The sequence below is a fragment of the Candida jiufengensis genome (genome assembly GCF_024610255.1).
Source record: "Candida jiufengensis strain CBS 10846 chromosome Unknown scaffold1, whole genome shotgun sequence".
Taxonomy (NCBI): domain Eukaryota; kingdom Fungi; phylum Ascomycota; class Pichiomycetes; order Serinales; family Debaryomycetaceae; genus Lodderomyces; species Lodderomyces jiufengensis.
The window spans coordinates 844,713-861,923 of NW_026261562.1; the positions used below are offsets into that span (position 1 = coordinate 844,713).

Consider the following 17,211-nt stretch of genomic DNA (forward strand, 5'->3'; position numbering starts at 1 on the left):
ATACGGTTTTGAACTTCTATCTGTGACTTTCGATTTATTGATACAAAATCGTGCCTTGAAAAACGTTAGACATACAAACCAAGAAATAGCTCTGTGTAGAAAATTTGAAACGATTTAAACTAATTTTTACTAGATCATTAAAGGAACCGAGTTCTTATAATATACTTTGCTAGCATATTTCCAAGTATAGCAATTTACAAAAGCCAACTATGATTTTGAAGTATGTAAATTTATGTTATTGAAAAATGAAAAAATATAACATGCATAACTTCTAAAAATGAAACAAGTATAATAAATTATTATTTCTCGATTCTTGAAACAATATTTAAATAATAATTCAACTAGAATTTAATCATGAAACAAATTACAATAGACTACAACTGGCAACATGTTAAGTCTAGCTAAGATATATAAAGCAGCTGATTATCCATTCAATGTTGTAATGGCGTGACCAGCATAAACTTACATTTGAGAACGTTTTAGTTCTAGGGTTTAACTACTTCAAACATATACTTACTTAATCTCACAATTAAATCAGAATTAGGACCTACAATAATGATAATTAATTATAAGAAGATTTCATCTTTCTTCGAAAATAATCATTTAACAAGTTCATCTGGGATGGATAATTTTCAGTTTCATTTACCTTCATCATTAATTCATTATAACAATATAGGTGCTATAATTAATCCTCGTTTTAATACAAAAGAAATGATAAATAAGACTAATATTGAAGAGATTGAACAATTTAATACAGATCAAAAGGTTGCCGATTATTTGAGACCAAAATTGAAAGTTAAAACTGGATATGTTGACGATGAAACTCACTCAAGCGGAGCTAAAGATGATTTGAGAAAGGCTCATTTTTCGATAGGTACAAGAGAACGAGAAAGTATATTCGCAGCAGAATTGGACAAGTTCTTTAAGGAAGAAGATGGTGAACCATTTAATGAAGATGTGAATAACAATACTCTTCAACAACCAAAACAATCATTATTCAGAAAAATTAAATCATGTAGTGATATAAGGGAAATTGAAAAAGAAAGAGAAATTCTAGGTCATTTTTTGAACTACAATAAACGTTGTCATAGTGAAATATTTCAAGAATCTGTTCATGAAAAAGAAACTCCTAAATCTAGTTTTATCAAAAATCATCAAATTATAGGACTCAATCAAAATCAAATTCCAAATCATAATGCTATCCATCTAATTCCTAGTTCCTGTTTTGGTACTCCAAGAATGTCAATGAAGACTATAATCTCAGCAAGCGAAGGAAAATATCACAATGAAAAAATTTGGAAACCAGAACAAATTTTGGAAAATAATAACGATTCATTATCAATTCAAGAAGTTTCAATAAGAGATAAGATTTTGCAAAAATGTTCAACTAAAAAATTAAGAGTTTGTAACCATGCAAGTGGTGACTTCTCAAATTCAGAAACTGATTATGAAGAATCTCATTATAATTTTACTACTAGTGAATATGATAATGAAGAAACTCATTTTGATATTGTTGGTGTTAAGTCGGTTACACTGAGCAGTAAGAAACGAAGATTTACTGAGTCTCCCAATCAACCACAAATCAGTCCGCAACATAAGTTAATTCAATTCCACAAATCTGGTGTTAATCGTAATAATTCCAACAATTCCAACCAGCAATCAATTGCACATCGTCACTCGTATGATGATGATATTGTGTCATTTGTTATTGCAAAGAATAAATTACTTGCTGAAGATGGTGGTACAGATATTGATTTATCAAAAATTGGATCCTTGAATATGGATCAAAATGTTGGTAAAAATAAAAGAGAAAAACATCATTCAGCCAAATTTCTGGGATTATTCAGACATTTCATAAATAATGATGTTGATTCAAATTTCGCAATTAGTTTACCAACTTCTATAACATCATCACCAAGATCTACTCAATCATCCAAAAATTTTGATAACTCAGTTTCGACTTATAATGATAAAGATCAATTCAGTTCCATAACATCACTAAAAGCTCATGATACTCCAATTAGTAAAAATCAAGAAACTTTTCACAATACTTCACCTCATCAAAATTTAAATATTCGGACCTCAATCAATTTGAAAGAAACAGGAGTAAGATCACCATTTCAAAAACAAATGAGTAAATTTATTAAAAAATCATCAATCTTGTTAAAAGGTATAACTGATTCAGGAGTTACAAAAGATGATATACATTTTAATTTTGGACCAATTTTAAAACCTGAATTAATTCATAAAAATGAATTTCAAGAAACTCCTAGATCAATGAAAGCATTTTGTGATTATTCACCAGAAGAATTACTGAATCATCCACTTGAATTAAATTCTACTTTAGATATGGACAAAAATCATTTTTTTAAAAATAGAATTAATAGGAAAAACAGTTTTGATAGCTTTTTAAATTCTCATACGGCTACTGATACAGTTAAATTTTTTAAAGAGTATATAGATACAGTACTATGAGTAGCGATTAAAGTTAAGTTTATGCATTTTTATTTGAGATTATTACTATGTATTCCAAATATCATTCCAAGTAACTTCTTTTCTTACAGCATTTGAATAACCTTCTTTGAAATTAACCCAAATTCTTGGAATAGTCTCTTTTATACTAGCATCATTTCCTTTTTCAGAACTTCCTTTTAAATTTGATTTTACTGAATCATATTGAGTTTTGAAAAAATGCAGATCTTTCTCCATTAGTTTTTTCTTTTTTAGTATTCTTTCTTCTGATTCTGTTGGTTTTGTAGAAACTGTTGCTAGTGGACGCTTTAAAGCTTGGGCTTGATTAGTTCTAAAATTTATTTCTGAGGTAACTAATGGGAAAATGTTTTGACGTTTTAATTGCACTTGCTTTTGATCTAACGTACAGCTTTTATTAGCTAAAAAGTTCTCATAGACTGATAACTGATCCCAATCTGGTGAATATAATAATTGTTGTAGACCTGATTCCAATGCTTTTTGAAATTCAAGTGTTATATTAAAGTTTTGAATTATAGTTGTGATTTTTTCCAACCAATGCAATTCTGTTTGGTTCAAATTAGATTTCTGTTTTGATGTGAAAGTTGGATTTATAATTTTAGTAATACATGGAAGAAAATAAGTTGCAACATCGTCAACATTGACACCGCCGATTGCTAATTGAGTTTGTATAGGTAAGTTCTGAACAACACATTTAGTTACATGACGGTTTTCTCTTAATGCTTCAATCATCTCAAAAGCTTGTGAGCTAGCATTGGGTATCAATTGATTCCCTTCTTTCTGTTGTCTTATTTCACTCAATAGTAAATATGATTTTAATGCAAAGATTGAATTATATTGACATGTGTCATTAAAATTTTTGGAAAATTGATCAGTGTAGCTCATCCAGTCACTTAGTTCACATGGCTTATTTAGTGAATCATCTTGAGTATGTATTACATCAAGATACTTATTGAATATACCATTCGTAAATTTATCAAATAAATCTGAATTTGTGCTAATCACTTTACCATTACCATTTGTATATCTGTCTAAAAGTCTTGCAAAATGTTCTTCTTTCTTCAATTGAGGATCTCTTCTTAGCATGTCATTGACCATCGTGAACCAAGATACGTTTTTGTCCAGATGTGAGGATTTTTTAGTCACCCCACTGTTTGATGATTTTCTACCATTAAATTGCATTTGATTCAAACATGCTCTCAAATCACCATCACCAACTTCACAAATTTCACCAATATCTTTATAATCTAAATCTAGACCTTCTTTTTCGTTAATCTTCATTAGGTAATCTTTTATTGATTTCATTGCATTCCCACTAATTTTAACACCGGTCATTTTCTGAGCAGTAGCTGGTTTTTTAAATGCAATTATTTCCGAAATTGCTCGTATTCGTTCTAGTGGATTGGGGCCATATCTTCCTGCTGGTCGTGAATATATATCATTGGCTATACAAATGATTGGTCTATTTAGTATCTGATTTTTTTTCTTATTTCTCTTTGAATCATCTTTTTGATTATTATTATGGTAATATGATTTATTAGTAGCTCTTTGATCTGATATTATTACATCGTTTAAAACTTTCATAACATCATTTAAATTTGCTAGTGAGTCAATTTCGTCTATTAACAAACAGAATGGTTTTTCATTTTTGGAAACGGAATTGGACGTTAATGTATTTTGAATCTTCAACCTTAATGCACTAGCGGCATTTGAAGTTGCATTTGAATTACCGCTGTTATTGCTTTGTGGAAATGTATCCAAACTGTTTAATGCATTTAATTCTTGAACATTATAGCCCAATTGACGGGCTAGTATATGAGTTGCAACGGTTTTACCAACACCTGGTGGTCCATGAATTAACAATATTTTCTTAAAAGGTCTACCTAATGAATCAACGCCTTCTAACTCTTGATTTTTTTTTTCTCCCAATACAACGGATGACCATTTATTCAACCATTTCATAATTAATCTATACTGTTTTTCATTACCGGCTGGACATAACAGTAGTAAATTCTGTGGTTTATATTTTTCTGTAAATAATTGTGTTGATTGTTTTGATTTTTGTTTAGTTTCGTTAGACAATTTTTTGTTGTTGTCTTTTATTCTATTCTTCAACTCGGCTTTGGCGAATAACAGATCCATATCAAGGTATGAGTAGCTTTCTTTTAATGATGTCTCTGGTCTGCTGGTTGGTCCTCTTTTTCTTATTTTGACGCATTCTCCGTTGAATAATTTCACTGTTATGTTATCTTGTAGATCAATTTCCATCTTATCCAGTTTCAGCAAATCTTCTTCTTCATTGTACTGTAATAAACCCTCAGAAACTTGTCTATCCAGGATTTCATCTTCTAATTCAGCAGTGTCACTACTTGATTGATCATTTTGTTCATTTGAATTTGTTGATGCAAAAAGATATGATTGAGTTAGGTTGATATCACTTGGTTCATTAACTTCAACCTCATTCATATTATCTTGTTCATTTGTTTATAGTGATATATTGGTTAGTGTTGCCTTATCAAATTGAAAATGTAAATAAAACACGTCTGAAATTTTACGCAACACGCGTATAACAAATCTCTAAGTACGCGCGTTATTGGGGTTTATTTATTGACCCTACAATTTATGTAAAACTCATGATCTATTCATTTATATACTTGAATATCTATACAAAAGTTCTCAACTCAATTTCAGGCACAACATCAATTTGTTGATTGTTATTTGTTTTTAATTTCATTAATTTTTCAGTATCTTCTCTTTGTGATTTAGTCAAATAATTATTAACAACTTCCTTAAAAACATTTGAATTTAATTTAACTAAATACATTAATTTTTGGGAAATGAAATCTCTGTCAACATCTGTTTCATTTTTAGACAAAACCGGAACCAATATTGAATAAATTGCTGTTGATTTTGATTCATCATCTTTAATTACTTTTGTATACATAATTAATATCTCAATAGATAGTTTTTCATCAACTTGTAATTCATCTTCAAAACCACTAATGCCTTTTATGATAGTGGATAATAAATTATTTAAAACTTGTCCAACATTCAGGCCATTATATTGAATTAAAGTCTTTATGCATTGTAAGCTTAATGGAGCGGTATTTTCTGTTTGCAATAGGTTCAACAACGCATCACTCAATTTTTTGGAATCTTCTGTGTCTAAACTCATACCACCATAAGCAAGTAAGACGACTGTTGTTATTATTGAGTAGTTATTTCTTGGACTGATCTCATAATACTTAGATATAACATTGTAGAAATTTTCTATTGAGTTTCCGTCAAACTCATTAATGCCAATCAAAATTTGTTTTAAATGAGAAAGTATAACTGAAATTAAATACACTTTTTTACTTTCATAAATTTTTGCAAAAATGTAAAGCAAACAAGAATACAAATCCATTTTGACAACATCAGGAAACAATGAGATCATTTCGACTAAATTTTCAAATGCCTTTTTCAAAACTAATAAATTGGCTGCACTTTCAGCATGTTTAAGTAAATGCTCATGAGCTACTTCATCAGTTGTATCATAATCAGATTTTAAAAATGGTAATATCCTAAATAATGGAAGCATGGTAACTCTAATCAACTCAAATAATTTGTCAAATCCTGATTCTAAATTTGTTGGATGTGAAGATATAAAAGTTTGGAATAAAATGTTGACGTTATCTATTAGCAAGCATTGGACTTCTGTATTATCGTCCACCAATATTAATCTATCAAAAATATCAATAATTTCAATAAATATTTGATCACTAAAAATCAAATCCACTAAATAATTTATTTGCAATAGTTTTTTTGTAGAATGAAGAACCTGAACCACATCTTTGTTTTTCACAAGTGATTCCATACATTGACTAAACAAAATGAAAAAGAAGTTTTGACCATCCCCTGAAAGTAGAGTATTGACCAATTTATCATTTTTTTCGGATTCCAAACTTAAAACATTGACTAAATTTATCCAATATGTACCATAAATTTCCAATTCCCTACTGGATGATTCACTATACTTGATAACTGAATATTCTCTTAATGACATGATCCACAAAGAAACTAATAACTCAGAATATTTTTCCAAAATTTCATTAAAGTCAGAGTCTGTAGAAGTATCATTTTCACTTGATTCGATTCTTAAAACTGCCCAACAATTGAGAATTGCTAATTGAATACTTTTTTTACCAAATTCTGACATATCCTCTAAAAATCCAAATTTCAAAAATTTGTTTGATGAAATCTCCTCCAATAAATGTATTAATGTTTTCAAAATTCTTTGTTTGGAATAAAATTTGATTTTTGGTAAATTCATAAAATTCGAAGATACACCAATTGCATGAACAATTACTCGAAAATCATTTCCTGGTGTAAAACAAGGAATTAACGCACTGATTATTTGAGCTTGTTGTTGTTCCAATATTGAAACCGATGGATAAAGTGGATCTTCAAATTCTCCAAATAATTCTAATGCTGAATTTAATAAATCAAGACCACGTATTTTCAAATCTGTTATTGTTGAAGTAGAACCAAGGAAAGATAGCTTTACAATATCTGGAATTTTATTCTTCAATTTTTCAGTCAATTGAGGATTATTGTAAGCCAATCTTAGTAAATCATTCAATGAATCATATATGAATAATTTAAACTTCCAAGATATAGGTTCGTTTTTTTCCAAACTTGATTCATCACCTGCGACTATACCTTCGTTTTCTTCATCTTTAAAGTCAACAGCATTGTCTCTTTTGTTTTTCTTTTGTCTTTGTGATAAAGGTAATAATTTTTGTTGATAGTTAGATTCTAGGAATGGTCCGACTAATTTCTTCATACTAGATTTGAATAAAGTATTTAAGGTGTTAAACCAATTTTTGTCCAAACTAGATTCCAACCACAATTTAATGAGACGCTCTAATTCAGGACAAGGTTTTATATTCATTGAAACCCACAACAAATATTCAGTTTCTGGCGTTATAATTGAAACGCCGTATATTTTCAATAACTCATAGTAGCATGTATAAGCACTTGAATATAAATCAAAACTTGTACTGAAAGGAAAAATAGTATCAGAATTTAATGATGTAGGTGATACACTAGCAATTGCGATCTTGATATTTTTGGATATAATTAAATTCAATAATTTTGCAAATACTTCAACCTCTCCTTCAATTAAATTAGGATCGAAAATAATAAGCTCTTGGAATAATTCTATTAATTGTTGATAAACTTGTAAATAATCTTCAAGAGTTTCTAACCCAATTCCATAACTTAATGAGACTATAAGATTTCTCAAAATCGCTTTATGTTTTGTTGACCAATCTCTTAATGCGGGACCTAAATTAGTAACAAATAATTGTAATAATTGTGCAACTGGGCCAGCAGAAGCATATTTAGTTTTTAGATTAATCAAAGCCTTATTATCCAAGTCATAACTAAATGAATTATTCAAATAATTGTTTGATAGTTTCTCCAAAAGGTCTGGAATCAATGATAATTTATCAGTATTAGATTCAAAAATTTTTATAAATGATTCAATGGTATAATAGTACATTATAGGATTTGGATCATTAACTAATTGTGAAAGAATGTTATAAGTATCTCCAAAACCAATTTTACTATTTGCATATATTTGTGACAAACTTAAAACTGCGGACCCCCTTCGATATGGGGAGTTGTTGGTGACAATATCATTAATTAAATTAGTCACGAGACCATGAGCTTCATCTGAATTTATCAACTTTGAGCAAAGACCGATAGTCAGTGAGTCCAACGTGGTAGACTGCTTACTTTTAGATCCATGATTTTTTATTACATCAATCATTGTTAATACAACATCTTTCTCCAAAAATAAATTGTGTTCTACTGCATTTAAAACAACACCATGTATAGCAATTGATACATTTTGTTGAATAGCTTGGAGTCTATATTCATCAATAGGTTTTGCAGTCAAAGAGTTTCTCATCTGTTCCAATAATGAGAATTGAATTTTACTAGTTAAGTAGGGGAACAGTTGTTGAAATAATTCTATTGATAAGTCTATGAGTGAGGTCATTAAACTTGGTGATATATTATTGGTTGATGACGAGTCTTGCGACAATAAAATACTAGGATCATAATTAATTGATTTTGCAGTTGAAGCTAATGCAATCTTGTCAAATACGTCAAACCAATAAGAAGTTTCCCTAGAACCGTGCAATGTGAATACACTATTAGCATTGGATACATCATCAAAAGTCTCTTTTTTCTTTCTATGATCTGGGTCGAATTGCGCAAGAGTACCACTTGTAAGCCCAAAATTATGATTATAGTCGTCGTTTAAATATGTTACCTGATTGTCAGTTAAAATTGATGATTTTAATTGTTTTGCTTTAGCTTTTGAGGTTTTGTCAATGTCTACTGTAGTTTCTCTAGCAAAGATTCTATGATCACTGAAAATCTTAATAAGGAATATAACAATATTTGAGTTGATCTCACTTTTCAAAGATTTTGTTAACTTTATATAACTTTGAAATATAATTTTTTTACTGCAAAATATTAAACTTATAATCATTTTTTCTGAAGTTAGTTGGCTATTAAATGAATAATTTGAATATAAAATATTGTTTAAAATATTTGGATCATGATCATAATTGTTGAAGGAAGAGTGATTTAAGGTTGTAATTGCACTCACACTCTCGATGCTACTTTCGAGATGGGACAAATAATTATAAGACTTTGATAAAAGAAACAGCACCTGCTTTAAGGTCTCTGGGGTTAAATCGACTGAATTCAAAAAGCTTAACATACAACCTAAGGCAAATGTTCTTAATTTCAAATTGGAAATAATTTCACCATCGTTTGTTTTATCTGTGCTATTAATATTCCCAATAAATTGTGAAGTAAGTAGATTTTTCCAAAAGACCAAAAATTGGGATGAATTTAATTTAACATATTCTGAAAAATTATATAATGGAATCAATGAAGATAATATTATCCAACAACTTGAATTTTTGTTATATGAATTACCACTATGTTTTAAACTTTGGGTACAAAAACTCAAAATTTTAACAATTACTGAGTTCTGAAGTAAGGCTGGATCAGTTTGTCTAATGAGTGACAGCAAGGTTAAGGAGTAACTCAATAATCTGACTGAAGATATACCACAAATATTTTGATCACCTCTAATTGATTCTTTCTCCGAATAATTTTGTTCTTGATCAACAAGTTTAAATATACGTAAGATTAATTGATTAATTATTGCTTGATTGCACTTAGCATAAGCAACAAATGTTTGAATTGCATAATTTCGTATATAATAATTGTCGTTCACAATCAACGTCAATAAAGCATTTTCTAAAAATGAAGAACCTTTACTTTCTGAGACTTTTGCAATTTCAAAATCTTCATCTTCATTTTCTAGGACTTCAGTGCTTCTTTCCTCACTAGCAGTTGATTCATTGACTGAGTCAATGTTGATACCAGTTGGCAAAACTATTTGAATTGTAAGCAAAACCAAATATGCTTGATATGGATTCGAGTAAATATTGATTCTTTTTCCTGACTCCCTCTTTTTGGAAGATCTATTTGATTTGAAGCCAAATATTTTTGATTCTTTCTTCTTTTCTCTATTCAATGAACCCGGGTCTGAAAAATCGTCTTTTAAATCATCCAGATTTCGATCTTGTCCCAAATCAAATTTTGAATAAAGAAATTCACTTATTAAATCATTAGATGCTGAACCAGTTTCTGAAATTAAATAATCTATTAAAGTACCCCAATTGCTTAATGTTTTATTCCAATTAGTATCTTGCACGTGAAATGTACCCGGTATACTACAATCCATCTCGCTAAATTTCAATAGTATCAATCTTAAAATGTGAGTTAAATTTGATGATAAAAATTCGGGATTTTGAAAATGTTCCATTTGTATATAAAAGATTATTGTGGACATCACGCTTGATTGAGCTAAATTAAGTTCTAAGGAAGAATTTAAAATTGTTGTACTATCATGACCAAGTAAATTGTTATTCTCCTTTCGACTTTCAATAATTGGCTCATTATCAGCATCAAGTTTATATCTTAAACTCAGATCCCAAAAGTTTGGATCAGGTAAAGGGTATAGTTTAATCAAATATTCTATTGGGATAAAGCCACCAGTGGGAATAAAATTTATTAGTAAATTTGCAATCATATCAGTTGTAGCTACTCTTACTTCTTTCAGAATATTAGAAAGACAATAGTCGAATAATCTTTCATTTGTTTTTAATAGGGTGCTTTGAAATTGATGTTGTTGATTCATTATAGCTTCTGGTTTTAATTTTGCTCCTGCTTGATTTGAACTTGCTGAAGCTTCCAAAAGAGTTTCATAATGACTTGATATACTTAATGTAAATAAATTTTTGAGGCATAAAATATAATTCTTCTTTAATAGTATGGTGGATGTACTTTTTTCATCATTTAAATCAAATGATATAACGTCTTGTGTAATTACTTTTGTACAAATTTTTATTAATTTTGCATTCAATTTATCATCTATATCTAATTTAGTTGCATTTTTAGAAATTGAATATAGTAAGTATATTAAATTACTTCCAACGTTTGGATCTTTTTTCAATATTTTGTGAATTTGGGAAATACTAAAACTTATCAATGACCCTAATTGACCAGGAAAATGATCAAATAAATCAATTAAAAAGATTATTGAAGTTTTGGTTACTATACTTAACTCGTTTTGATCATCCAATTGTAAATCATTTAAAAATTGATTAGTTATATCGTAAGTTTTTGACGATAATGTTTGAAGTATAATTATGAGATTTTTCGAGGCTAATTTGAAAACATTATATGATGTTGGAGTTTTTACTTCATTTGGGACATTTTGTTCTGCTTTTTTCTTCTTGGAGGTTTGTGGAGGATTTAATTCTCTTTGTTTATCAACTAATTGTATCAATTGACTTAAATATATTTGATTATCTGATTCATTTATTTTCTCTTCTTTAGTTAATTCTCTATTCATATCAATGAGGTAAGTAAACACCTCATTATTATCAAATTTATGAACAACATCAGCAAAGCTCTTCATAATCTTAATGATCTGTTATATAAAGGTAAGTGATTTTGTTGAAAATTGAATAAAAATAAATAAAGAATTGAAAAAGATCACAAAATTATTTACAACACGAAAATTACAACCATAAGAATTAAAAATATTTTCAATCATCAAGTCATTTCAATTTAGCTACAATTAATCTATGTACATACTTCTCACCTAACTCTTTTTATAGATGTTGGACTACCACTGATTGAAGGTAAATCTGAAAATCTTTTACTTAACGATATTCGTTTACTGCTATTAATACTATATCTTTTTTGATCAGTAGTATTACCAATTAATTCAGATGATCCGTTATTAATCTTTGTTATATGAGTAGTGGATGGTGATTTATATAATGCAATTCTTTCATTAGATGAATGATCATTATTATGTACCTGTCTGTTGAAGTTTCCTAAAAACATTTCGATATCTCTTGTTAGACTTTTAAGTTTTTGTAAACTATCTGATTTTTTCAATTTTGATCTTTGAGATTGTTGTTGTTGTAGTTCCTTGAGTTTATTTGGTGGTGGAGTTGATTTTAGCATATCTTCCATGGTTACAAACAGTACATCTCCATTGTATTCATTAACTTTATTATCATTAGTGTCAACAGTCTCAATATCTTTTATCTTCGATTCCAAGTTCTCAATTTTTGAGTTCAATTCTTTAATTTGGGATTGATAGTTGGTAATATATAATTGTTTTTCAAAATTTTGTTTCCTTGACCTGTCAATTTCATCCTCTAGTATAGCAATTTTTTCCAAAAGATCATTATTAAAATTTTTTTGTAAATTAAGTGCATTTTGAATAATTCTATCTTGATTTTCCATTGAATCATTTGTTATTTCAATTTTAACTATTTGTTGTCTTAACGTGTGAATTTCTTCTGATTTATTTCTTAATATTTCTTGTAAATTATCTATTTGTTTTCCATTCTCTGAATTGGTTTGTATTATTGAATTATTTTGATTTTTGAGATTTCGATTTTGGGTTTGTAGGTTTTGATTTGATAATTCTAAATCTTGTAGTTCTTGTTCCAACGCTTTTTCCAATTCTTTACTCGATTCTTGAAACTCGTTTAATATTGTTTCCGATTCTAGAATTTTTTCGATCAATTCATCTTTTGTGAGGTCCTGTAGTCTAGAAGGTAACCGGTCCATGATATATTGTGATGGAAAAAAGGCAGTTTTTAAAGATTCAATGCAAGTATGATCCTTAGATTCTCGTGATGATTTATGATTAAGGTGTTGCAAGTTTGATAAGATCAAATAAATTAAAAAGGTAAAAATGTAAACAAAAACACTGGTAGCATTTAAATTTTTTAAGAGGCTTTTAGAGGTAATTGATTATCGAAAGTCGACTACAAATATTTGAATTAATTAGAATTAGTATTAAATGCCTTTGTAAACAATTATGCGCGAGTAATTTGTGAAACTCTAACTTTCACAAAATTAATTATTGTTGTTTCTTATCTTCTTCTTCATGGGAACCAACTTCGCCTTCATCTTCATCATCACTTCTTTCATCTTTTTTGTCACCTGAGAATATATATCTTGATAAGATTCTTAAAATCAAAAATAACCAATAAGCATTAACTAATTGTAAAGCAAAAATCAAAGCAAAAGTAATTGGTTGTGATATCCAACATTTATATTGTTGAGTATCCCAATTTAATTCCCATTCACCAACAGTCTTAAATTCAGTTAATACAGACCATAAAATTTTCAAATTTATATAATGTCTTAGATATACCCAAACTCCAATAAAAAATACAAAGAATGGTCCAGTCAATTGAGAATCCAAATAATTTAATGTCTTGGAAAGTGCTAAAAAGAAATCAGATACATCCATTGTGATAAAAACTTCAATACCAATCCATGTAAAATGAAATCTATAAGAACACCAAATTAAAGCAATTGTAATAATATGATGTAAAACTAATTCTTTAAAATCTTTTCTAGGTTTTTCTAATTGTAAAATTAATACAACAGATTGTTGTACCCAAAATGCTGCTTGTCCCAAATAAAATACTTTAAAATAAATTTCATGAGATTTATGAGGATAATCAAGATACATTGGTGTAGTTTTGAACCACCATAATGGAGTTCTTGACATAATCCATAAACCAATTGGACCACTTAATCCATAATAAAACATTGCATAAGTTTGTTCTAAAAATCTTTTTTGTTTTGCTTCCTTTTTAATACCAAATAATATACTAAGTGGTCTTAATACACAACACATCATAAATTCTCTTAAAAATGTGAAAAATAATGCATAAAATCCAACAAATTTAAAATCATTAACTCCTTTACCATATTGATCAGTTCCTGGTATATGATAAGATGGTACAATCATATCTTTTAAAAATTGATGAATTTGACCAGATGGACTTGAAAGATAAAAAGTTGAATAAGCAATTATTAATGAAATTAATGGTAAAATCCAAGTTTGTCTATAAGTTAATTCTCTAAATCCAATAATTAATTTTTTAGCAATTGCAAAATCCGAAGTTGATTTTTTTTGTAATTCAATTAATCTTGCATTTGATTTTCTTCTTGCTGATGGTGAAGTATCCATTGTTGATAATGAAGGAGATGTATCACCAACATTTATTTGACCAACTGATGATGTTGCACGATGACGTTGATGATATTTTGGAGATAGATTATGATCTTTGCCAGATGAGGTAGTAGAAGCTGATGAACTCATTTCCCCCTATATCAAATTAATGATTTTTGATTGTTGTTATGAAAAAGAGCTTCAAAAAAAAAAAATTATTTACAAAAATCAAAAAAATATTTTTATTTCAAAACAAGTTTAATCTTCGTTTACAAAGAGCCTTATTACAACAATATTTTGATCAGAATTTCTTAATTATTATTATTTAATTGTAATAATGAATTATAATATTTTAATATATGCTTTATAATAAATTGGTATATATACTTTATACTATAAGAAACTTTCAATAGAGACTTATTGATACAAAAATTTCAAAAACTGCAATTGCTAAAACTGAAACGAAAAAAGTTAAAGTCATAATAAACGAAGATCAAATTTGTCCATCCATCAGAAGTATTGGATTTTGATAAGCTTTAGAAATTGTTATCTTTAATTCTGATAATTAAAATAAATTTTTGTGCATCTTTTACAAACTTTATAGGATGGACTGAAGTGATGAATTGATCGAACGTAAAATGATTTGATCTGTGATCTCTAATCAACAACTCGTCTTGATATTTGCTTAAATTTCGTTCGAGACTCAAATGACATCACACTGATTTTTTTCTTGGTAGCTTAATTTCTCCACAAAATCAAAGAAGATTTCATTAAAGGCTTGGTTGATAATTTATGAAACGAAGATAAGGCTAAAGAGATATATTGCTTTATTATAATATGCGAAGATCTAGAAGATATAAGTTGGTTCATAAAAAGGAATCATAATGGTTTCAATGCTAGAAAGTCTGACTTATCAGCTAATTATGGGATATTCTGTTAGCTTTGAATCATAAATAATGTTTCAATTAAAATGCGTATAAATGAGATCTTACGTGGTCAAAAGTATATTGTAGATAAATTAAACATTATTGATGTAGTTCTGTCTGTGCCTCTTCCTCTATTATCATAAATTAGAATATAAATTTAAATTTTGGTTGCAAACTTATGATAATAAGAATTGTACTGTATATAAATTATTTATTTTATCTTATCCAAATATTCCATATTATTACTGAACTATTTTAATATACAATTTGAATCATTCATAAGTGGCAATCATTTGAATTTCAAATATTTATACCACTTTTTATTACAATATAACTATTAAAGATGGCTCCATTAGATACATTGATTAATAAAGCCACTGATCCAACTTTAACTACAGATAATTGGCAATATATACTTGATGTTTGTGATAAAATATCATCAGATCCTGAATTAGAAACTACAAGAGCTATAAATTTAATAAAAGCGAAAATATCATCAACAAAAGATGCAAATATTATATTAAGATCATTATCATTAATAACTTCAATTGCAGAAAATTGTGGTTCAAGAATGAAACAAGAAATTGCAACTAAATCATTTTTACAAGATTGTTTAATTAAAAAATTACAAGATAAAAAATTACATATTACTGTTAAATATAAAATTATTGAAGTACTTGAACAATTAAATAAAAGTTTCAAAAATGATCCATCTTTAAAACCAATGAATGATGCTTATAATAAAGCAAAATATGAATATCCTCAATATTTTAAAGCTCAACATGGACCTAGTAAACCAGCAAAACAAGAAAGAACTCAACAAGATAAAAATAAAGAAGATGAAGAATTACAAAGAGTATTAAAAATGTCATTACAAGAATATGAGGATGAACAAAATTTGAAAAAGCAATATTTAAATAATAAACCATTACCTGAAGCTAATAATAATCAATCAATTCCTCCTTCATCTCCAGATAGTTCAAATGAAACTCAAACTGTGGCAACTGTCTCAAAAGTAAGAGCATTATATGATCTAATATCTTATGAAGAAGATGAATTATCATTTAGGAAAGGGGATGTAATAACAGTAATCGAATCGGTTTATAGAGATTGGTGGAGAGGTTCCTTACCAAATGGTAAAATTGGTATATTTCCATTAAATTATGTTACACCAATAGTAAATAAAACTCCACAAGAACTTGCAAAAGAAGCAGAAATTGAAAATCAACTATTAAATGTTGAACAAAGAAAGATTGAGAGATTATTAGCATTATTATCAACAAATGATATATCACAAGTTAATGAAGATGAAGTTACTGATTTATATAATAGTGTTATATCTTCGAGAATCCAATTAGGAAATTTAATAGATAAATATAGCGTACGTCAAGAAGAATTAACGGTTTTAAATACTCAATTAACTACAGAAGCAAAATCATATAATCAATTATTAGATAAACTGATAACAAATCGATCAAAATTCAATGGACCAAATTATAATTCATATAGTTCACTTCCATATCCTGCTGTTTCACTGTCAGTACCTCAATTAGTCCAACAACAAACTTCATCTCAACAACATATACCACAATCTAGACAATCAAGCTCAACACATAATAACTTCCCATCTTTACAACAACCTCAACAACAATATCAAACATCACAACCTCATTATTCTCAACCAGACTTCAGTCAACCGCAACATACTCAAACTCAACATACACAAGCGCAACCAAGTCAACATACCCAATCTCAACATACTCAAACTGAGTATTCACAACCTCAATATACTCAACCTCAATATACTCAATCACAATACACTCAACCTCAATATACTCAACCTCAATTTACTCAACCTCAGTTTACTCAACCTCAAAGTTCTACACCACAATACGGTCAATCTCAGTATGCTCAACCCAATTATGCTCAACAACAACAACAGAGATTGCAAGAACAAAACACTAGTGCAGGTTTTGGAAACGGTGGATACTAAATATTTAAATAGATACTATTTTATTGTAATGAGTGAATTCTTTAAGAGTGAATTCTTTTTTGACGTATTATAAACTCAATCTCTGTAATCAACCTTACACAAAATAGTCCAATTATTATATGTGCGTAATAACATTGAGACTTTCAACATACTTTACCGTATCAAACTAATCT

The 17,211-nt window shown here is 28.3% G+C and overlaps 6 protein-coding genes across 6 annotated transcripts; 2 read left to right on the forward strand and 4 right to left on the reverse strand. All coding sequences in view use genetic code 12, as the record gives it.

The window, feature by feature from the left end:
- Positions 1–555: 555 nt before the first annotated feature.
- Positions 556–2,475, forward strand: KGF54_004143 (uncharacterized protein; the record flags this gene model as incomplete). Its single annotated transcript, XM_051764810.1, has 1 exon — positions 556–2,475. One exon carries the CDS (start codon positions 556–558, stop codon positions 2,473–2,475), a length of 1,920 nt encoding a protein of 639 aa, XP_051618185.1.
- Positions 2,476–2,520: 45 nt separating this feature from the next.
- Positions 2,521–4,956, reverse strand: CTF18 (Ctf18p; the record flags this gene model as incomplete). Its single annotated transcript, XM_051764811.1, has 1 exon — positions 2,521–4,956. One exon carries the CDS (start codon positions 4,954–4,956, stop codon positions 2,521–2,523), a length of 2,436 nt encoding a protein of 811 aa, XP_051618186.1.
- A 196-nt stretch (positions 4,957–5,152) lies between these two features.
- On the reverse strand, positions 5,153–11,545 carry KGF54_004145 (uncharacterized protein; the record flags this gene model as incomplete). Its single annotated transcript, XM_051764812.1, has 1 exon — positions 5,153–11,545. One exon carries the CDS (start codon positions 11,543–11,545, stop codon positions 5,153–5,155), a length of 6,393 nt encoding a protein of 2,130 aa, XP_051618187.1.
- Positions 11,546–11,727: 182 nt separating this feature from the next.
- On the reverse strand, positions 11,728–12,717 carry KGF54_004146 (uncharacterized protein; the record flags this gene model as incomplete). The annotated part of the gene is made up of 1 exon (XM_051764813.1): positions 11,728–12,717. One exon carries the CDS (start codon positions 12,715–12,717, stop codon positions 11,728–11,730), a length of 990 nt encoding a protein of 329 aa, XP_051618188.1.
- Positions 12,718–13,012: 295 nt separating this feature from the next.
- LAG1 (sphingosine N-acyltransferase) lies at positions 13,013–14,269 on the reverse strand (the record flags this gene model as incomplete). The annotated part of the gene is made up of 1 exon (XM_051764814.1): positions 13,013–14,269. The coding sequence occupies one exon, from the start codon at positions 14,267–14,269 to the stop codon at positions 13,013–13,015; it is 1,257 nt and encodes a 418-aa protein (XP_051618189.1).
- Positions 14,270–15,388: 1,119 nt separating this feature from the next.
- HSE1 (ESCRT-0 subunit protein) lies at positions 15,389–17,038 on the forward strand (the record flags this gene model as incomplete). The annotated part of the gene is made up of 1 exon (XM_051764815.1): positions 15,389–17,038. One exon carries the CDS (start codon positions 15,389–15,391, stop codon positions 17,036–17,038), a length of 1,650 nt encoding a protein of 549 aa, XP_051618190.1.
- Positions 17,039–17,211: the final 173 nt, after the last annotated feature.